We start from the raw sequence: 22,873 nt of genomic DNA, 5'->3' as shown, positions 1-22,873 counted from the left end.
CGCTGTGCTACCTGGCCACCCCTCAGCTTAGTTTTTAAGGTATCAGGGAGCTCATATTTTGCTTGGGGTGGAGGGCTGGGACATAAAAGTACTTCTTTTTAAAAAAAATTTTTTTTGCTTTTTGGAGGACAATCGGGGTTAAGTGACTTGCCCAAGGTCACGTGGCTAGTTTTTGTGTTAAGTGTCTGAGGTCGCATTTGAACTCAGGTCCTCCTGACTCCAGGGCTAGTGCTCTATTCACTGCGCCACCTAGCTCCCCCGGTAAAAGTACTTTTTTATGGGAAAACATGGTGAGAAAAAATGGTTTGTTTGCTTTTGAGGCCTAAAGTTAACCCATAAAAGAATTGCTATTGGACTTTCACCTTCTTCACTAAAGTAATCATAATAACTCATTTTTATATAGTACTTTCCTCACAACAGCCCTACTAGAATAAAATCTACTCAGTAGACCCTATTTTAAAGGTTAGGAGAAGCCTAACCAGGAAACCATGAGTTCAGGAAAACTTGAGGTCTCATCACAGGTCTTACTGGCAATTGGAAGTAGTAGCAAAGTCCTCCAGAGGTGATGATAGTAGCCATAAGTTGACCTAACAGCAACCTGGAGATTAGTGCATCCAGGGCAATGCAGCATTTGGAGAAATGCTTAACAGATGCTTAGGTTAGCCCAGAAGCTGTGCTCACGAAGGGCAGTCCTGACATCCTCATCTTCCTTGGCATCTTACAGAGATTAACAGTGATTTTCACAAGGATCTCCCAGTTAGTAATGTCATGTGACTGTAGACAGATTTAATTTCTTCCTCTGAAAACTGCCTGTTCATATCTTTTGACCATTTATCAATTGGAGAAAATCCCACATTCTTTCAGAGATTAACTATTGTGCAAAACCTGAAGAACTATATATGTGGAATATTGGATATGCTTTCAGACAGGGTTATATATATGTTGGTTAGTTTTGCTGAACCTTTTTTAAAGTTCCTTTTTTATTCTGTTATAAGGAATGCCTTGCTGGGTAGGGGAGGGAAGCAAAGGGATATATTTCAAAACAAAAGTGATAAAAAGATTTCAATAAAAATTAAAATTGGCAAAAAAGTTTAAATATTCCTTGGAGCAGAACTATAATGAATTGGCATCTTTTGCATTTATTTATTTATTTTATTTCTTCAGTTCTGACAGAAACATTTGGCCTTTTTAAAAAAATCCCAAGGAACAGAGTTTTCGAGGATGCTAGAATGGAATTGCTATTGACTATGGGACCAGGAAAGACCTGGGTTGAAATTCTGCCTCTGGCACTTGCTAGTTGTGTGTGACTATGGGTGAATTTCTTAAATTTTTTTTTTTTTTTGCTTTTTGGAGGGCAATTGGGTTTAAGCAACTTGCCCAGGGTCACACAGCTAGGTTTTTTGTTTGTGTGTGTTAAGTGTCTGAGACCTGATTCGAACTCAGGTTCTCCTGACACCAGGGCCAGCATTCTACTCACTGCGCCACCTAGCGGCCCCAATTTTTTTTAATTTCAGTTTTCTCTTCTGTAATATGAGGCTAATGATGCCCATAGAACCAATCAAACTGTCATATAGCACCCTACCTGTAGTTTCTACCCAACTAGTCATTTGCAGTTATAGGTTGGGAATTCTACAGGGCAGCTGATTACTACTCTTTCCAAGTTCTATTAGATAACCTTGAAGATATAGTGAGATTTATTTGCCTCTAGGCCTCCACCAGTGTGCTCCCAATTAGCTTTTAGAAGAATTTACTGAGAAGGCATAAGCAGAACTGTTGGTACAAACCGTTCCCCCCAGACAAGGGACATACTCACCTCTTGGATACACAACATCCCTGGGGAGTGTGAATTCACATTTAATGCATAATAAACATAATATATAAATAAATACGTATTTATATATTACATAATACAATAGAAATGAAATATAATAAGTACAATAAATAGAATAATAAAAAGTATAACAAATTGGTAAAGTATATGTGCAGAGAACACATGTGGCCAAGGACTACCTTCTAACTTTGTCCCAAGAAGTCCTCTCTGTAATAAAGGGGGCAACTAGGTGTCACAGTGGGTTGAGCGCTGGGCCTGGAGTCAGGAAGACTTACATTCCTGAGTTCAAAACTGGCCTCAGACACTTCCTCAATATGTGACCCTGGGCAAGTTACCTAATCCTGTTTGCCTCAGTTTTCTCACTTTAAAATGAGCTAAAAAAGGAAATGGCAAGCCACTCCAGTATCTTTGTCAAGAAACTCCAAGAGGGGGGCAGCTAGGTGGCATAGTGAGTAAAGCCCCGGCCCCGGAGTCAGGAGGACCTGAGTTTGGTTCAGGCCTCAGACACTTAACACCCACATTAAAAAAAAAAAACTAGCCATGTAACCTTGGGCAAGTTACTTAACCCCAATTGCCCTCCAAAAGGCAAACAAAGAAAAAAAAACTCCAAGAGGGGTCACGAAGAGTCAGACATGATTGAAATAACTGTACAACAAATGAAGAGAAGAGTGAGTTGTCATATAATTTTAGAGCTAGAAACTGACATTATAGGATTATAGAATCATATGATTATCATAGGATCATAGAGTTTAGAGCTAGAAATCAATTTAGAGATTAGTCCTGTATTCCCTGTATATTTTACATAGAGGAACAAACTGAGGTATAATGGATAGAATGTTAGACTTAGAGTAAGGGTGACGAGTTCAAATCCTGCCCCAGACACTTACTAGGTGTATGATCCTAGGCAAGGTACTTAACACACTTTATTTCACAGTTTCCTCATCTGCAAAATGGAGATGTTAATGGTAGTTGTGTGGATTAAATGAGATAATCCATGTAAAGCATTCTGCAGACTTTAAAGTGCTATTTAAATCCTAGCTATTATTATCCTAGCGATTATTATTTATCATCCTGTGACTCAAATCTAGATTGACTCCCAAGTTATTCAAACCAGTTTTTTTTTTGCTTTTTTTTTTGGAGGGGGGAAGGTAGCGCAATTGGGGGGTAAGTGACTTGCCTAAGGTCACATGGCTAGTAAGTGTTAAGTGTCTGAGGCAGAATTTGAACTCAGATCCTCCTGATTCCAGGGCCAGTGCTGTATTCACTGCACCACCTAGCCGTCCCTCAAACTAGTTTTAATGCCAAATTGTTATAAGGAAAACTAATATTTCCATTCTGTAATTTTATTGAATCATGCAACATTAGAAATAAGTAACATTTTACTATATTACTGTAAATACAAAAGATATTTAGGATGAGATTTGTGTTCGTAAAACTTGCTAGCAGAGTTACCTTGAATTTTCAAGGTAAGTAATTTATAATTTTGTTCATTTGTGCAGTTCTCTATATATAGACATGATTTGTCATCCAATCATTCTTTCATCTTTTTTGTTTTTTCTCTTTAAGCTTTTCAGTTGTGGAACAAAAGGATTATACAAAAGCAGTGATGGAGAACAAGCAAAATTCTTTCAGCCTCTTAAAAAAGTGATGTTACCACCTAATAGTTTTCAAGGAAAAGTGGCTTTCATCACAGGTGGAGGTACTGGTATTGGGAAAGGAATGACCACTGTTTTCTCCAGTCTGGGTGCAACCTGTGTGATAGCAAGTCGGTAAATGACTTATATAAAAACCTTCTTTAATTTAGTAATGAAAATTTGCTTTTCCTGATTATTGTGATATCATTACAACTTTAATGAATGAGAGGCTAAATGTTTTAAATCTTGCCCAATTCCATTAAAATTTAGAATGTAGATTATTTGCATTGTGTTTGTCCTTCATTTTCAAAGAGGACCATGGCATCAGGGAAATGATGATTTGACTTGCAGTTAGTTGACTTTGATTTGAGTGAGGGAGGACTGTGCAAGGTCACCAGCCTCACTTTCTCCTCCAGAGCCATCTCTGTAACTCGATATTCATCAAGATGATTGGAGATGACCCAGGATCCAATGGGAGACCCTGGTCCTTTTAGGCTAAGGCATTAGGTAATGCCCATTCAGTGAATAGGTCTCTTTAAGAAGTGAGTCAAGGGATGGCCCCTTTCATTAGAAAAAACAAAAAAGAAAAAAAATCAAGTTGAGAGGGGAAGACCCCCTGGGTTGCTGTTCTAAAGAGAAAAAGTTACCATGGCCTTTCACGAGGAAGGCTCAAAATGCAGCCATTAAATGGAGCTTACTCAGGGTCCTATTGTGGTCCAATCTATGAACTTCAGAGTGGATTATTTATTTGCATAAAATCACTTTAAAGGAAAATTGTGGGTTATTTGACATGAAAGAGAGGATGATGTTCATAGAATTGGAATATGTAATAAGTCACATTTGTAAAGAGTTTTGGGGTTGGCAAAGGGTTTTCTTCAAACATCAACCCAGCACTTCTACCTGGGGTAATGTAGATTATATTACCATTTTAAGTGAGGTTGACAACTATTGTAGTAATACTTATCTTGATAGATGTTGGGGTGGCAGTAATAATATTGAAGAGTAAATGCATATGAGAACATATGTATTTATTTACTGCTGACATATCATGAATAAAACAATAATTATAATGCAATTATTTAGTGTTTTAAGATTTGAAGAGGGTTTTAGCACACAGAAAGATGTAAGAGCTCAGTTTTTCTGATAGGTTAAATTATCTTTGAGTCCAAAAAAATACATATATAAAATCTTATGTCACCCTTTACAGGCATTAAGACTCAGTAGCTCTACTTATAGCCCTAATACTGTGAATTGATGGGTTTCCCCTGCATTAGGCCTATAAACTTTGGTTCAAAGCCTGCTGCTATGGCTTATTACTGTTCCCATTAAAGTTCATCTTGAGAATTAGAGAAGTACAGACAAATGCTTTTAAGTATCTAACTATAAGATGCCTTAACAACTGTTTAAAAATGGAAATATTCAACATATTAGCACTTACAGACCAAAAAAAAAAGCAGAAAAGGTCTTTAAACTTTAAATTTGACATTGTTTAGTGAATCAGTCAAATTAAGCTGTTTCAATACAGTCATAGTGTTTTCTTTATTCTTGTCTGCCATCCTAATAGTCTGAATTTTTAGAAAAAATGTGAAGAAAGTTGTCCAAAAGAAAAGGAAGATTTTTTAATACACAAAACTTTTGACTCATGCAGAGTATTAACACTTTGTTTCTAGGAATGTTGACGTTTTGAAAACTGCTGCAGAAGAAATTTCTTCTCAAACAGGAAATAAGGTATTTTTCAGAGAAGTATACTCATATTTTGTTTTTATATAAAATCAGATAAAAATCTTACTTATTTTAAGTAATATTTTAAGCCTTATTGTTTGATTTTTGGTCCAGTTTTATGATTTATTCAGTGTAGGGCATACTACATACTGCTCATGAGCAGCAATTCTTGAAGTTATAGCCTTAGAACGTTGCTTGGGGCAACCTTATGAGGTAGCCTGGAAGGTAAGTGCCTTGTCCAAAGACACATAGCCAGTGTGTCAGATGCAGTACTGGAACACAGCCCTTTCCAGGGATATTGGCCTTCTGTTCACTATACCACCCTATTTTTCCCTTACTGGTTTAAGATAGTGTCATGTGTCAGTCTTATGAAACTGAGAAACTTTCAAATTTTTTCTTTCCTTTTGTGATTTTTCAGGTGCATGCAATCCAGTGTGATGTGAGGAATCCTGAGATGGTTAAAAATACTGTTTCAGAATTAATCAAAGTAGCAGGACTCCCTGATGTAAGTATTAAAAGTAGGAATGCCACAAGACTTTTAGTGAATTAGATGGTGAGGATTCTCCATCAAGTGACCTTGTTATATAAAGCTTTCTTTCTTTCTTTTTTTTTTTTGGTAGGGCATTTGGGGTTAAGTGACTTGCCCAAGCTCACACAGCTAGTTTTTTTTTTTTAATGTTAAGTGTCTGAAGCCAGATTTGAACTCAGGTCCTCCTGACTCCAGGGCCGGTGCTCTATTCACTGCGCCACCTAGCCACCCCTGAAAGCCTGTCTTACAGATGATATTCTACAAAGATTTCATTTACCAGCACAGTGGACAAATTCAGCCAGTTCTTTGGGTTGCGATGAAAACTGGATGTTTGTACTTAATGAATCAGTTAAATGCAACCATGGTTATGATAATACTTTGCCAAGAATGCATCCATTCCTGGCTGTCCATGGCCCTGCCTTTCACAAAGTGCACAAGCATAACACAATTAAGATTGTAAATCTTTATCCTTTGATGTATCACATCTTGGCATTAAAACCACATCCAAACAATGGAGCATTTAGTAATACTTAATGTTTATTAGCTAATCAGTGGTTCATAAATCTCCCAGAAGCTATGGGAATAGTGATTGGTACCAGTCTGGTGTTAACTTCTTTGACCTGTCTCATCATTATCATGAAAAACAAACCATTCCACATCCATTTTCCTGACTTCAAATACAAAAAGAAAATGACGTTAACACTTTGATTGAGTAGCCTGTGCAGTTTTTTTGACTATATCTTGAAGCATTTGATATAGGAGAATTATGCCAGATGGTGTATCAGGAAAAGGTGCACTTTGAAAGAATTACACAGGAGTTAGATCAAATGTGTTAACAGTTGTTTTTATAAATCTTTGATGCCTGCATCAAATGGGCACAGGTTGAACCAAGAAGTGTGGAATGGTGGACGCAAGCCAGGCAAGAATCTGTCATAGCAGTTTCCAATTTATTGATCAGAGGGCAAGCTTTATATAATGAATGCAAAGCAGTTATATCTTAGGAATACATGCAAAAGTATTTACTGTCCTTGTACATTTAGCATATCTATATGTTTTTATGTCCTTGTTGACTTACATAATTCCTTATGTTTTGTTATCTTTGTTCTCTTATGTGCATCTAAGTCTGGGTCACAACTCAGTTATCGAGTCAGGAAGAGATGGTGAGCCAATCTTAAGACATAATATAGTCTTCACAGGGAACTGGCTTAGGAGAAATCTTGAACCAGAGTCTTCCCATGTATGGACTGGGTCAGAGACTGGCCCTCGACATCTCCCCCTTTCTGTACAAGTAACTTAAGAGCATGAACCTCGGTTTCCAAAGCCAGGAAAGACCAGCCAAGCATATGAATCCCCAGAGGTGCAACAAGGCACAGTATCATCAGCAAGCATGCAACTAGAACAAAATGAAGCAATAGAGAGTTAAGATCATTAAATGGATTAATCTGATTTGTCCAGTGAAATATCTGATTGGCTATATCTTCAGGATCAGTTCCTAAAATATGACTTTTGTGTAATTTGTTCAGTCATATAGGACAATTGATTTATATCCCAGGTGAAATTATGACTATGCATTAAAACTATTCCTTTTTTTTTTTTTTTAAAGCAATCGGGGTCAAGTAACTTGCTCAAGGTTACACAGCCAGTTATTTCTGGGTGTGGTGCTAAGTATCTGAGCCCAGATTTGATCCCCAAGTCATCCCAACACTGGAGCTAGTGCTCTTACTCGCTGAACCACCTGGTCACCCCTAAGCAATTGGGGTTAAGTAACTTGCTCAAGGTTACACAGCCAGGTGTTTCTGGGTGGGTGCTAAGTGTCAGAGCCTGTATTCGATCCCCAGGTCATCCCGACACTGGAGCCGACACGAGCCGGTGCTCTTACTCACTGTGCTACCTGGCCGCCCCTTAAAACTATTCCTAATTTGACTCCAAGTAACATTAGAAGTTTCATTATTCCAAATAAATGGGGTTACATAAACATAAGTATTGCAACAGCCACAGGACAATTTTGCGTTCTACTGTCATTACATACTGTTGACATCTAATAATATACGTTGTGTGAAATTACAGTTTCTACAAGTAATATTCCAATATAAATCCTGACCTTTAAAAGTTATGTTCATACATTTTCAATACATACATACATTCAATACATACATTATCAACTCAATAATGGTTACAGAGGCTTTGATATCAGTCTGGTCACTGTTAAGAAGGTATATACAAAGAAATAATACAATAATCAATGCAGGTAAAATATGTAAAATCATAGACATCAAATTAAAAGGAAATAACTTCAACAATGTTAACATTATTGTGTTGGTAATGTTCCTGGATCAATTCCAGAATGATGACAATTTTGGATGTTTTCTGATATACTTTATAATATTTGAATCACATCAGACACCAAGAAGTTGGACATGTATTTTGTCCCAAAAAACATTAAAATCAGAGCTAATATATAGTAAAAGAGTCACACAAATATATGTATATTTACAATCACATCTAAATAACAATTGAGTTTTTAAGGCCTTTAACTTATCTAAATACAATACTCATTGTTTTAATACATTGGTTTTATACAAAAAATCCTTATCTATATTCTGTCTTGTTATAAAGGCTACAGAAACATTGTTTATAATTCATTAACATATTGTGCAGGTTTTAAAAAATTTTTCTTAAATGGAGAAATTGTAGACACAGTGGTTGAAATTATCAATAGTAGTAGAATAATAGTAGGGCAATAAGTCTATTAATGAAGTCTGACGAAGTCTGACAAACCTTTCTCCCTTCTTTTAAAGAAACAAATTTTTTCTTAATTAGTTGGAAAAAACAAATGAAGATTGTTCAACAATTACTACAACCAGTTATACATTGAGTAAGAGCACAATTAATGCATAATACTCCATACAAAAGAGTTATATATAGATGTATAGGTATATCCATAATTACATGTTTTTTAAAGTCAAGCTAACATTCTTTGTCAATTCAGTCACAAATTGAGCAGTTATTTCACTTAGTAGAAGACACAGATGTTGATATTAAGAAGGCTATGGCAATTAGTCCTGTGATTAGAAGTCCTTTTTGTAGCTAAATAATCACATATTACAAAAGGTGTAGATTCCCCCAAAGTCTGAAACCAAAAGAGGGTGGTTTTACAAGCAGGTTATATTCCAATAAAATGTAGTATTGACATATCATCTGTAAATGATTCACATTAGTAGAAGTAAAGAAGACTTGAAGGGGTCAAATACATGTAGTTATAGGTTATATATGAAACAATTGATGTAATAAGGGTATATGTCTCAGGATTTGAATCAGAATGTAACCAGTTCAGTTTGTATTGAAGTCAAAGTGATCATAGCAAGAAACACAAATCTTGGGGTAACAGGTTTCAGTTCTTTGGCTTGATATAATAAATGTTCAGTTTGCCCCCATGTGGGTGTAGCTTTTTTGTGTAGTGGCTGCATTAGGAGACCTCTTTATCCCCATGTTCTGTCTCCATGATTTCTTCTGCTGCTGCCGGAGTTCTTTCCTTCTTCTGGGTGAGCTGGAATATATGCCCTGACATTTCTTTCAGGCACTCACACTTCTTGTTCCATGGTTTCTGGAAAACATAAACATAGTCTCACTTCCTCCCATTAGTTAAGGGGCAGGCCTTCTCATATCTGTGGTTTGGATGACCTTCATTTGGGAAGTATGCACCTTTTCACATTATTTTACTGCCGGTGTATACTCATTTTTAGCGATGTAAAAAAATTTGGGGGTGTATAAAGCAGTAGCTGATTGCCTTTATAATGAATTGGACCAAGTCCCTTTTTATTTTATATTTGTAAATAGGTTTAATATTTTTATTCTGTTTGTCAAGATTATAAAGATTATGCCTGTAATTAATATCATTTGAAAGTGATCACAGAAAGAGTGCAATAATTTGTTAGTATAGGAGGGGGCATTATCAGTTTTCAATTGTTTTGGAATACCCATTGAAGCAAAAGTCTGTAACATATGATTAATTACATTTTTTACTGCTTTCCCTGTATAAAGGGAAGTTGGAGGAATTATATATATATATATGTATATATATATATAAATACATTGAAGGCAGTTTTTAATAATCTGTCTACCCTGTTCTTTAGTAACATGGAATTGTTTATATAGAGTATGTGCATTTTGACGAAAATGAAAGTGAGATAACATAGCTCTATGAATATTTTGGGAAAAAAAGTTGGAAAAACTTGAACATTTTAATAGTCTCATTATTTTGATAAAGATGTCAAGAAAGTGAAGAATGAGCTGTAATAGAAGTTAAATAGGTTGTGACCTCTATCTTATGAGAGTTTGTAATCTTAGAAAAAAGGTTAAAAGGATCTGTATACTGTGTGTTTAAGTTTAGCAATATCAATATGTGGGCACACATACACTGAATATTTGCTATCTGACACAATATTATGGGAAAAAAGAAAAAAATCATTTAACAATAATATAGCAGAAAGCTGTGTCTAGTGGGCAGAAGTAAAGTGAATATTAATAACTTTGTCATTATTAGAATTAACATTAATATAATTAGAATTAATTAGCTTACATTTCCAAGAGACTGATAGACAAAAGTTCTTGACTAGAACTTTACAATTGAATAGTACACCTACATCCTTATTTCACAAAGCTTGTTTATCCTCTGATTATATTCATTTTGAAAGAAAGAGATATTTCAGAAATTTAATCTTTTATCTATATTAAGTTCAGACACTACTTTAACTCTTGTTTAAGGCCATGGAATGACTACACATGAAATCAAAGCAGCAAAATCTGTTCTACTTTACTTTAATTTAGCTATAAATTGTCTTGGAAATGAAAGTTTTAGTAGGTTTTTTTAAATCATACTAGGGATTGAAAAGAAATTTTATAAGTATATCCCCTTTATTCAAAAAAGTTTTAAAATTTATAAATGATCACTAAACTTTTATGAAGAAAAGTAATTGAAAAGTTTTAAAATGATGGCTCTGTTTTTTACCTAAAAGCAAAAATGAAACTTTTAAGAGTGATATTCATTTAAACCAAATTGGTGTAACATAAGTGACATAAGTAACAAATTCTCAAGGTATTTATTAACAAATTATTGCAGAATTCTTAAATACCACAAAGTTTTTTAGTCAAAAAAGGTAAAGTAATTGAATCTTTATATTGGTAACAATTAAGAAATTGATCACAGTACTTATAAAAGCTATTAGTATTAGGATCCCTCTAAATAATGGAAATTTTATAAAGTCTATGTAGTTTGTATAAATTTCTGTATATATTCTAATTCTTGATAGAAAATAATATTGAATTTCCCATAAAGCTAACACAAAAGAGTTCGTATCTTTTACTGACTAATTATTCTGATCATAGAAATTTTGCTATAGAAAGAAAAAATAAGAATATGTGAATTAAATATAGTCTTAAATGCTTTTTATTTTAAGTAGCAATTTTTCACCAATCACAACTCATCCAATTATATGTTAATTTTATTCCTATGGAGCTGTAATAAACAAAGATTTACTAGGTTTCTCTTACATAAGAAATTTCATTTAATGTTTTTCTTTCTCAATTGTTAGAAATCCTTTTAATATTTTGCAACTTTCTTAGCAAGTTAGATTCGTTATATAGTAACTACATAACTAAAACAAGCTCCTTTCTCAGGCTGAATGACCTTATCTCTAGAGATAGTTTCCTTGGCATTTTTACAAAATAAGAATAACTGAGATGGACTTTAGGGAGGGACTGGGAGTGATGCTCCTGCTTCATCAAATCTCATACATGCAGGAGGAATGGTCTGAATGAGATGAATTAATCCAAATAAAGTTTTCACCAGTCTCCTCCTTTCCACATACAGTAAACAATTAGCACTTTTAAGTTTTGTCATTTAAACAGTAAAGTAACATAGGTAATAATTTCTGTAAGTGATAGCCAAATTGTTTTAGTTGTAATCTCCTTTTTAACTACAGGTAAAGATGTAAATAACTGGTTTCCTATATAGCATATATAAACATTATAAGATGTTAAGTGACATAGCTGTTTTTACACAAACTTTTTCTCTATCTTTTAGTTTCAACAAAATTCAAATTAAAAATTTGCTTATCTAACATTATTTCTGGCTTACAATGATCCCTTGATTTTTAAATGGAAAATAGTTTTACAATTTAAAAAGACCACAACAACACAATGACATCATGACATTAATTGTATTTCTAAATCATCACTTGCAAAAATTATTGATAGAAAATTGGGCTAATCAAGTATAGAGATTTTTCTCCTCTTGTCATAGCTGCAGAGCCTGATTGTGTATTTAGGGGTTTTGAATGGGGAGGTTTATCTGTTTGCTTAAAGGTGTGGGCTTCAGTGCCCCAGGGCTGTTGCTATTAGGGTCTTTGATAAATTTATTATGCTTTCTCTCTTTAGTCAGATTGGGAGGGTAACTTAAATTCCCTATTATTCTTCAGCACTTTTTTTTTTTGATCTAGGATGAGAGACTTCAATAAATTTTTGTAAAATGTTTTTAGCTGATTTAACTTTTACTCCAGTAAACTTTATTTATGTGTCCACTCCTTAAAAACTTCTGTGAAAGTGATAGCTTTGACTTCTCCAGCAAAAATGATTTTTGTGGAGTGGCACCTCCCTCCCTTATCTCACTACTATAGAACCCAAAAAAACCTCACTTTTCTTATCAAATCTTAGAAAATATCCCAATTTGCTTAAATGCCAAACAGCAAAATGAATTCTGACTTATCTTTAGCATCAAATTAGGACTGACACTTTTTCTTTTCACATGAATTCAATTGACTTACAGTTACATTCTGATACACAATTTTTTTGTCTAATAAGTAGGGCAGGACATGCTTGTTTGTATGCCCCTGTGATCCGAGGGGGAAAAAATCCCCTTATTATTTCTTATCACCTTCTCCTCACTCCACTTGGCCAGAGTAGAATGAAGAGGAGGAGATTTTCAAACTTTTAAAGATTTTAAAACTTCTGTTCACACTTTTTAATGCAAATGGTTTATGCCTGATACTTCTTTCTATACTCTATGACTTAATATTACCTTCATATAATCTACAAAATAAAATATTTTTCTTTCCTCTTTCTCTCTCCTTAGCCTGCAGTCCGCAACAGGGGGAAAGGGGGAGGGAAAGAGATAAGAGCATCCAAGGAAAGTCCAGCTGCATTTGAACCTTACAGGATGTTAGATTACTCACTCACATTCATTTCACAGAGACACATAAACAAAACAGAGAAAATGACAGGAAGAGTACACGCAGAAATTGTTAAAGATCGTTTGCAGAAATCAGACATTATGCTTGGTCCTAGGTAAACTTACTTGATCATTTTCTTTTTATCTGATTCCAACAAAGACAGTTGTATCACAGTGTATGGTTCGAGCCACCCCTGGCACTTTCATTTCTGATGTTAAACATATCTTTAATATATTCCATAGAAAAAAAGCAGAAATGGGGAAATGCTGGAGTCCCTCCTCCATAAGCCTCTTGCTCCTCTGTCTCCCTGCTGTATCCCCTATTACCAAATCTACCATCCCCTTCTGCTCTACACATTCCAAGGATTTTTGTAGCTGACTAGTAATGATAAATAATCCTCCTTCTTTTACTATTCTTTTGAATTTTTTTCTTTTTTCTTTTTGGGAGGCAGGAATTCAGGGCTATTTGGGTTGTGACTTGTCCAAGGTCACACAGCTAGTAAGTGTTAAGAGTCTGAGGCTGGATTTGAATTCAGGTCCTCCTTACTCCAGGGCTGGTGCTCTATTCACTGTGCCACCTAGCCTCCCCTTTTACTATTCTTTTAAAAAGTCTTAGATAACATTCTCAGTCTCTACTTTCACTTTGTACCTGTCCCATTTTCTTCTGAAAGCTTTTTTTCCAGACCAGGCTAATCTTTGCTTGTTTATATTTTCTACTAATTCCTATCACATACTTGCATTAGCCTAGTGAGTTACCCTCTGTAAGTTTCTAACTTAAGAAAAAATCTTACTTTTGCCTCCTACCTTTTTTATGTTCTCCCAAGTTACAGGAGGCCACTCCTCTACTGGGTACTTTTCTTAAGTCCTTGTTGGCTGCACCATTGATGCCTGCATCAAAATAGGCACAGGTTGAACCGAGAAGTGTGGAATGGTGGACGCAAGCCAGGCGAGAATCTGTCATAGCAGTTTCCGATTTATTGATAAGAAGGCAGGGATTATATAATGAATGCAAAGCAATCATCTCTTAGGAATACATGCAAAAATATTCACTGTCCTTGTACATTTAGCATATCTGTATGTTTTTATGTCCTTGCTGATGTACATAATTTCATATGTTTTATTACCTTGTTCTCTTGTGTGCATTTAGGTCTAGGTCACAGCTCGGTTATCGAGTCCTAAACTCCTGCAAGTCAGGAAGAGATGGTGAGCCAATCTTAAGACATAATATATCCTTCACAGGGAACTGGCTTAGGAGAAATCCTGAACCAGAGTCTTCCCATGTATGGACCGGGTCAGAGACTGGCCCTCCACACATCTTTCATTGTGTTATCAAGTATAAACCACTCTGATCATAGATAGTTCATTGGACAAGCCAAAAGATTATCTCTTTTGCTAACTAGGAAAGTCTGTTTTGTAGAATTATTTATGACATTTTATTTTTGCAACTATCTTTCCTCCATATACCAAAAACTTAGCAAATTTTTAGGTCTCTAGTCAATTTTTATATTTGTAAATGAAATAAAATTCTTCATGCAGTTCTCACACATTCTCTTTTCAGGGAAAAAAGCGTTCCTCTATTTTTGTATTAACCTTTAATAAGACCTTTCTCCTCAGGTAGTATATACATATGGTGAATTGTTGATCTTGACATATAATTACGAACTAGGAAAACAGAGATCCAATTTAAGAAGCAATGATTCTTAGGAATTGTAATCTGTGTTAATTTTTTTTTATTATGTTAGATGTTGGAGATGCAGAGATGAAAAATGATGGTCATAGAATGATAGATCTATAGCCAGAAGGGGTATCCAAGGTCATCCAGTCTAGTTCCCTCGCTTTGCATATGAGGAAACTGAGTTCTGAGATGCTTAGATGGCTTGTCTAGGCTTACAGGTTTTGTAGTCACATTTGAACTCAGGCTCTCTGACTCCACTTCAAGGTACTTACATTGCTAAAGATCTGTTCCTTTCCCTGCCTTAATAGTCCTTTAAATCTGGAACATTTCCAACAATAATGGGCGATGATACTATAATGGCAGGCAAAGGAGCAGTTAGCTCCTTGCTTCAGTTAATCAAGTATTTAGGCCTTGTTTCAGCTCTTCAAGTGCCTTTGAGCCTTACCTGTGATTATATCAAGTCTTTGTTAGAAACAGAACCTGTGAAGCCCACAGTGGGAGGTACTTACCAAAGACTGGAACAGGAAGGATGTAAGAGGTGGGTGGAACAGGGAGGAGCTGATGATATATAAAAGCTCCAGCACAGCTGAGACTAATCAGAACTGGGAGGAAACATGGCTGTGGTGCCAGCATTTTGTCTGCCTTGATGTTAATTTGTCAGACCTGTCTGCTGATAGAGGATGTTGCTGCTGTGACAGAAGCCCTGGGAACTTACTTCTGGTTCAGAAGCCCTGAAAGAGGACTTTGTTGTTGTCTGTTCACAGAAGTCCTAGAGGAGGGTTTTACTGATGTTTTCAGAGGTCCTGGGACTTTACTGATGATTTGTGTTGATTTCTCAGACCCTGTTTGTGGGTCTGTGTTAATTTCACAGGCAAAAAGTGAATTGATGATGGTGCCTGCAATGTATATGAATATTGTTGTGGCTCTGTTCAGTTTTCTCATCTCAGAAACGGAGATTTTTAAGGGCTTGAGCTGGAACGGTCACTGTGAGCTTCAAGCTGGATCAGGAACTGGAATAGGAACAGGATCTGAGAGCTGCCTACCTGGTGGAATCCAGGTGATAGTAGGGTGAATTCATGCAAGAGCTGGGAGCATGTAAGAGGAACCATGGAGTTTGGTTTCAAACCAAGTTTCAAACTTGGTTTCAAACCAAGATGAAAGGACCTTTCCTTGGGTACTTAGTGCTGACTGACAAGATCATGATTTACTGTGACCTAGGGGTGGGAGAACTTTGTACTTCTTAAGGATGATTGAAAGCTAGTCTCCAATCAAGATGAAAGAAGACTTTCTGACTGACAAGATTAAGACAATGTGACCTAGGGGTGGGAGACTTTTGTACTTTGTTTCCCTTAAGGATGATTGCTCCTTAAGGATGAGTGAGTTAAGAAATTACTCAATGATATCTTTTGTTTAAGAATATGTGACCACTTTAGTGATAAGTTGTTACTTTGGTTTCTGTGAATGTTTTGCTTTAGTTTACTGTTGAATAAATAGAAAGTTCACTATACTATGTGATCAGAACCCTAGAGCTATTCACAGCAGCAGTCCTCTGGAGAGCTGCTTGTGATTGACTTGACACAAGCACAGGCAGCTCTCCTGAGGACTGCTGCTGTGAATAGCTTTAAGGTTATGATCACAGATATACAGATATCTATGTATCTTGGAGGCACAAATTTCACTATAGGATCACTTATATTTAACTCTTGACTTAGTGGTTTAGAGAGCTGCAGTTCTATAGGTGTGTATATTCTTTCCCTCTATGAAGAGCTTAACCCCTAAACACCTGAGTTGGCTGTCTTTGAGAGTTGCAGTAACCAAAACCCGATCTATTGCTATGTAGCAAACCTGGTAATGAACCTCTCTAGGCTTAGCTCATAGTTAAATAGCAACCAAAGTACAATTTGTCACATTTTTCTAATGGAAGCCCTGATTTGGAATTTGGAAATCTAACAAAATTGCCTAACGAACTAAGTTTTGTAAAATTAAAAAATTTTAAAAATCTAAAAAAATCTAAAAAATAAAAAAGTATATATTATGACATTATGATTATATTTTATTTATTCAAATAAGTTGCTAAATTTCAGTCTCACATCATATCAATCATTACATTCGATAGTAGAACTTTTTGTCTCCATGCTTAGACTATCTCTTCTCCAATTTATTCTCTATGTATCTGCCCAAATAATCTTCCCAAGTTATAAGTTTTATCATATCACTCTACTGATCAAAAAACTTTAGTGGCTTCCTCTTTCCTTTAAGGTAAAATACTGTTATGAGTGAAATTCAACAAAAGTAAACTGAGGCAAGTTTTCTCTGAGCAATATAACATTTTGTTAACAAGATGTGAACCTGATAATAAAATGGGTCAATGGATGCCTTAGTTAAGCCAAAAACTTGAAATTGGAGGCATAGCTCCCTTTTATAAGCATAGAACAAAGAGCAGAACAGGGTAGGTAAGGAAATAATAATTGGTTATAGTGTTGGCATCATCATGGGGGTGAGGATATCCTTGCTTACATAGCTGAGGTGTTTGTGACAGTATAATTGGTTGGAAGCTGGGAATTAGGGGTCAGCAATGATTCTTCTTTCTGTCCTGTAACTAAGAAATATTCATTGTTTGAATTGACCTGCAAGGTTAGAGATAGTGGACCAGACTTTTCTGGATAGCAAACCAGAAGTCCTTGAAGGATAGTTTGACAGTATAAAGATAGTATACCAGACTCCCTAGTGTCTACCTGAATTCCCCAAGATGATGGATTTCCTTGAAGCAGGAATAGAACAGTGATTAGCAGGAAACTGGATTTCTAAACTTAACTCATTACAGGCCAGCTAAATTTCTGAACTAAGTTCAAAGACAGAGAACTGTAGCATAGGCAGTTATAGGACAAGATCAATTCATTATAAATTGGATCAATAAAAAAGATATAAAAACGGTTTAATTTTCTCAATATAAACTCTTCAGCCTGAAGGCATACAGTAAAATCTAGCTCCAACCTGCCTTTCTAACCTTATTTCATATTATTCCCCATCATATAATCTACTTGAAAGTCTAGTCAAGCTGTACTGTTGTCCAAACCAGACACTTCATCTCCCTCAAGCAAATGTCCACAATTGACTTTTTCCTCTGAGTCTGTATCTTCCTTGAAGACTCAGTTCAGGTGGCACTTGCTCTGTGAAGCCTTCCTTGATTCATTCACCTAGTTATTAATGTTCTGCTCTTTTTCAAATGACTTTTTATTTACTTATGTGTAATCGTGGGCATCTTGATAGGATAGAGGCTTCTTGAGGCCAAGATTTGTATCTCTGGAACTTATAATTGTTTAATTAATGTTTTGTAAATGTTTCTTGAATTGTGAGCCCCCTGAAAAGGTACTGTATCTGATTTCATGCTCTATGTGTTTTGGAGACTAGATCTCCCTATTTTGCTCAGGCTGGAAATGCAGTGGCACACTCCTGATTGTCATGAGAGCTTTGACCTACTCAGTTTTTGAACTGGTGTGAGCTGCTTGGAGGCCATTGTAGTCCAGGGGAAAGGCATGTTCTTTATGTAGTAGTGAACTAAGGATACTTCCTGGGCCTTCTTTCAAAGTAGTTACTTATCTTTCCCAGGGAGCTGGCCAGTGCTTCTTGTATTCTTGTAGACAACACTCAGTCAGCTGCATTAAGTCAGACAATGCCTGACTTAGCCCCTATGGGGCTAGGACACTTGTTTGTCAGGTTAGGGTATCAGATTTATGTGGAAGCTCATTTGATTTAACCTACTGAAGTTCAGGACTCCTGAGCTCAAGTGATCCATTAGCTCCAGCATCCCCTGTACTAGGAATGAGAATCATCATTTCTAGCCCATTTTAATTTAATTAGTTTAATTAAAATTTAGCAGCTAATTAGGTACTAAGAAACAGGTTAGTAATTAGGTAGTATAGTCAAAATGATTAAATTGGTTTGATCAATAGATAAGAGAAGTAAATATTACTACTATTAATACTAATATTAGTAATTGTCATAATAATATATAGTATGAATAATATTAAAATATCTAGAGGAGACTGAAATGATGAATAATGAATGCTATATATATTTTTAACAAAAACAATTTCATTTGAAAACCAGACAAGTTGAATGCCTTTTATTTAATAAGATTTTGAAACAAGAATAACAGTTATCTAGATATCTAGGGGCATATTTTCCAGCTTAGATGATTCATGATCTTTGTGAGACCGAGAGGGGCATTTTGCTTTGCTCATGAAAATAAAAGGAGCTTCCACCTTCCCTCACCCCACACCGTCTTTCTCATAAATACACTTTGGTATGTCAGAAATAAAGTGATAAAAACTGAAACCCACAGATTCTATGGATAACTGGGAAGAATGTTTCACTAGTGGAGAAAGAACTTTTCCATCTGAGATTTTCATCGGGATAAATAAAATAGTATGTTAAATGCAGTCTCAGGCAATAGTTTTCCAGTGGCTTTTCCTGGAAACCCAGAAATTCGTGAAGCATCTCTTGAGGGTCCTTCAAGTAAATTTTCAACATGCTTAATCCATGTTTGTGCCTTTACTTCCCGACTCCACTCCAGTACTCAACCAGGGATTATGATTCAGAACCTTGGGGGAAATAAAAAGGTTTTCACAATTTCAAAAACTTAAAAAAGTCTGTATTAAAGAACATAACTACATTGTTTCAATGAATCAGTTGATTGAATCATCTAGAAAAATTACATGAAAAATTAAAGCACTTGAAAGAAAATCTTTTACCTACAAATTCTCCCCACCAAATGTCTATAACTTGTTTGTTTGTTTTTGTATTTTTTTATTTGCTAGGTTATAGTAAATAATGCAGCTGGGAATTTTCTCTCTCCTTCTGAACGTCTCTCTCCAAATGCCTGGAAAACCATAACTGATATAGTTCTGAATGGCACTGCCTTTGTCACCCTGGAGATTGGAAGGGAGCTAATTAAAGCACAGAAAGGTATTTAGAGTCGTTACTAAGCTAAACTACCATATTAGGGTAATTATCATAATTCTTAAGATGTGTATATACTCAGTTGACTCAAATGAATTTGTCCTCTCATTAGTTCGGTAATTCGGGAATGTAGGTCCCAATCCAGTCATTCATGCCCAACTTGTATGATTCTTATCTGTGTTCCCCTAAAAATTTACAATATTATATACAATATTAAATATAAAAATTTACAATAAAATATACAAAAACAATACAAAAATACAAGGAATCCACTCCCCAACATCATGAGGGTACCATTGTAACCCTTTGTCCTTTGTCCATTTGCCATCCCTTTGTCCTTTGATGACATTCTTTCCCTCTGTTCTTCAGAGTTCCTTGTTGCTTATGCTGAAGCCTGCTTGGGCCATAGCAACCCACAAAATATTTTAATATAGGATTTTATTTTTTTTCTTATGAACTAATTTTTATTAAATTAAATTGAAATTCTAGGTCAGTTGTATAAATATATTAGACATGATTTGTGTTTAAAAATTTTTTTAAATTTAAGAAAAAAGTAATTTTTTAAATAAATAAAAATAATTTTTCTTTCACTTCTTTCCCCTTCCCCACTCCTCCATTGACAACCTAAATTTTAAAAACTATTTTGTCGACTGGAATCATATGCAATAGTCATGCAGTGTTAATGAGACTGAGTCTTCTACTGGGGGTAGAGTTGGGCAAGGAGCCCAGGTCTAGCATGACTATCACAGGGGTGAAAATTCCAGGATAGTTGAAGTCAACCAATATCTGGAAACCAGGAAAACTAAAGGGAGCAACAGGGAGTTCCTTGCTTTCTGTGATCAGAAGCAGGTCAGAAGTCTAGAAGTAAGACTGTCCTACAAGGTGAACAGGAACAAAAAGGTGGAAGAAGTGAATTCAGGAAGCAATCTGGAAATCCAGGTAGGTCAGAAGAAAGAAGAGCTTCCAGTCTAATCCTGAGGTCACAGTTATTTGTCCTAGAGACTTTTTTCTATTTCCTACCAGAACAGAAAGCAGTACTAGATAAGGACAACCTGAAGCTGTGCTCAGGGAATGACTGTAGCTAGTGAGAGAGTTAGAAACCTAGGATTGCAGGTATTCTTTGATGCTGACTGAGGTAGGCAGCTAGGATTACCTAGAGGTTCTTAAGCTAACCTTTCTTTTTGTTTGTTTGTTTTATTCAGATCATAAACTTTTATCAGATTGTGCATTTGCTACGTTTCTCATTTGTATTCAGTACAGAGAAATATTTTTGTAAACTTGTCATCATAGTCACAAATGATTACAAATTTGATGGCACAGGAAAGGAAGATTGCTATTGCCTGGGCCATGGCAGTAGTAAAGATTTTCCCATCAGAAACAACTTCCTATCGCCCTCTCCTTTGCACTCCCCCCTTTTCTCAGAAGCTAGAAACTGCTCACACTGCTTAATCATCTTAATTAGTATCCCATGAACTGATTCAGTTTTTAGCATTAGTCTTTAAATTTTTGAGTTCCAAATTCTCTTCCTCTCTACCCCCATCCCCACCTTGAGAAAGCTAGCAATTTGATATAGGTTATACATGTGCAGTCTTACAAAATGTTTCCATATCAGTCATTTTGTGGGGGGGAAAAACCACAAACCAAATAAAAAATCCAAGAAAAATAAAGTAAAAATATGCTTCAATATGCATTCAGACTCTACTAGTTCTTTCTCCGGAGATAGCATTTTTCATCTTAAGTCGTTCAGAATTGTCTTGGATCGTTATATTGCTGACAGTAACTAAGTCATTCACAGTTGATCATTATATAATAATATTGTTTCTTTGTGTACAGTGTTCTCCTGGTTCTGCTCATTTCACTATGCATCAGTTCTTGTAAGTCTTTTTAGCCTTTTCTGAGAGAAACCTGCTCATGATTTCTTATAGTATAATAGTATGGTGTCATAATTGTATATCACAATTTGTTCAGCCATTCTTCAATTGATGGGCATCCCCTCAGTTTCCAATTCTTTGCTGCTGTAAATATTTTTGTACTTATAAATCCCTTTGCATTTTATTTTTTTATCTCTTTGGGATACAAACCTAGTATTTTGTAGGAGCCCTTTTCACATAGTTTCAAATTGCTCTCCAGAATTATTGAATCAGTTCACAATTCCACCAAATGGTGCATTAGTGTCTCAATTTTCTCACATCCCCTCTAATACTTGTCATTTTCCTTTTCTGTCATATTAGCCAATCAGATAGGTATGAGGTGGTAGCTCACAGTTGTTTTAATTTGCATTTCTCTAATCATTAGTATTTTACAGCATTTTTTCATATGACTATAGATAACTTTGATTCCTTTGTCTGAAAGCTGCCTCTTCATAACCTTTGACCATTTATCAAATGGGTAATGGCTCTTATTTTTATAAATTTGACCCATTTCTCTCTATATTTGAAAAATGAGGCCTTTTTAGAGAAATTTGCTATAAATATTTTATCATAGTTCTGACTACTAATTACGTATTTCCCTCTATTCTGGTTTTCCCCATTTATCCTACTCTTTTCACCTGGTTCATCCTCAAAAGTGTTTTGCTTTTGGCTACTGCCTTACCTAATCCACCCTCCCTTCTCTTTTTTTTTTTTTTTAAAGCAATTGGGGTTAAGTAACTTGCTCAAGGTTACACGGCCAGGTGTTTCTGGGTGGGTGCTAAGCGTCTGAGCCCGGGATTCGATCTCCAGGTCTTCTCAACACTGGAGCCAGTGCTCTTACTCGCTGTGCTACCTGGCTGCCCCACCCTCCCTTCTCTTTTGTCTTCTTCCCTTCTCCTCCTACTTTCCTGCAGGGTGAGATAAATTTCTGTCTCCAAATGAGTATGTATTTCCTAACCCAATTCTGATGACAGTAAGGTTTAGGGGCTCCCCCCACATTCCCTATCTTTCCCTCTACTGTAAAATCTCTTTCACACCTCTTTTATGTGAAATAATTTTTACTATTCTACCTCTCCCTTTCCCCTTCTCTTAGTGCCTTCTTTCTCATTGTTTAATTTAATTTAATTTAATTTTTTTAGCATATTCAACTCACACCCTTGCCTTCTAGATCTTATCTACATATACTTGTTATAACTACCCTAATAATTATAAAGCTGTTAGGAGTTACAAGTATCATCTTCCTATGTAGGAAAGTAAACAGTTTAACCTTATTGCATACTTCATGATTTCTCTTTCCTGTTTACCTTTTTATGTTTTTCTTGAGTCTTGTATTTGAATGTAAGATTTTTCTATTCCTCTCTGGTCTTTTCATCAGGAATGCTTGA

The 22,873-nt window shown here is 35.6% G+C and overlaps 2 protein-coding genes across 2 annotated transcripts in view; one reads left to right on the top strand and one right to left on the bottom strand.

Moving 5' to 3' along the window:
* Positions 1-22,873, bottom strand: part of NBN (nibrin) — a 267,933-nt gene that overhangs the window by 59,853 nt on the left and 185,207 nt on the right. The gene's annotated exons all lie outside the window — the stretch shown is intronic.
* DECR1 (2,4-dienoyl-CoA reductase 1) overlaps positions 1-22,873 on the top strand; it is a 63,072-nt gene that overhangs the window by 3,441 nt on the left and 36,758 nt on the right. Inside the window, exons 2-5 of the mRNA XM_069086681.1 lie at positions 3,398-3,600; positions 5,136-5,193; positions 5,606-5,692; positions 19,437-19,584. Of these exons, the coding sequence (XP_068942782.1) occupies positions 3,398-3,600; positions 5,136-5,193; positions 5,606-5,692; positions 19,437-19,584 (496 nt within the window). The remainder of the gene's footprint in view (positions 1-3,397; positions 3,601-5,135; positions 5,194-5,605; positions 5,693-19,436; positions 19,585-22,873) is intronic.

The sequence above is a fragment of the Petaurus breviceps genome, unplaced genomic scaffold (genome assembly GCF_028583685.1).
Source record: "Petaurus breviceps papuanus isolate PSGF00001 unplaced genomic scaffold, PetGlider_PUasm1.0 179, whole genome shotgun sequence".
NCBI lineage: Eukaryota > Metazoa > Chordata > Mammalia > Diprotodontia > Petauridae > Petaurus > Petaurus breviceps.
The sequence above is the reverse complement of the archived record's forward strand: the minus strand, read 5'-3'. Positions and strand labels throughout refer to the sequence as shown.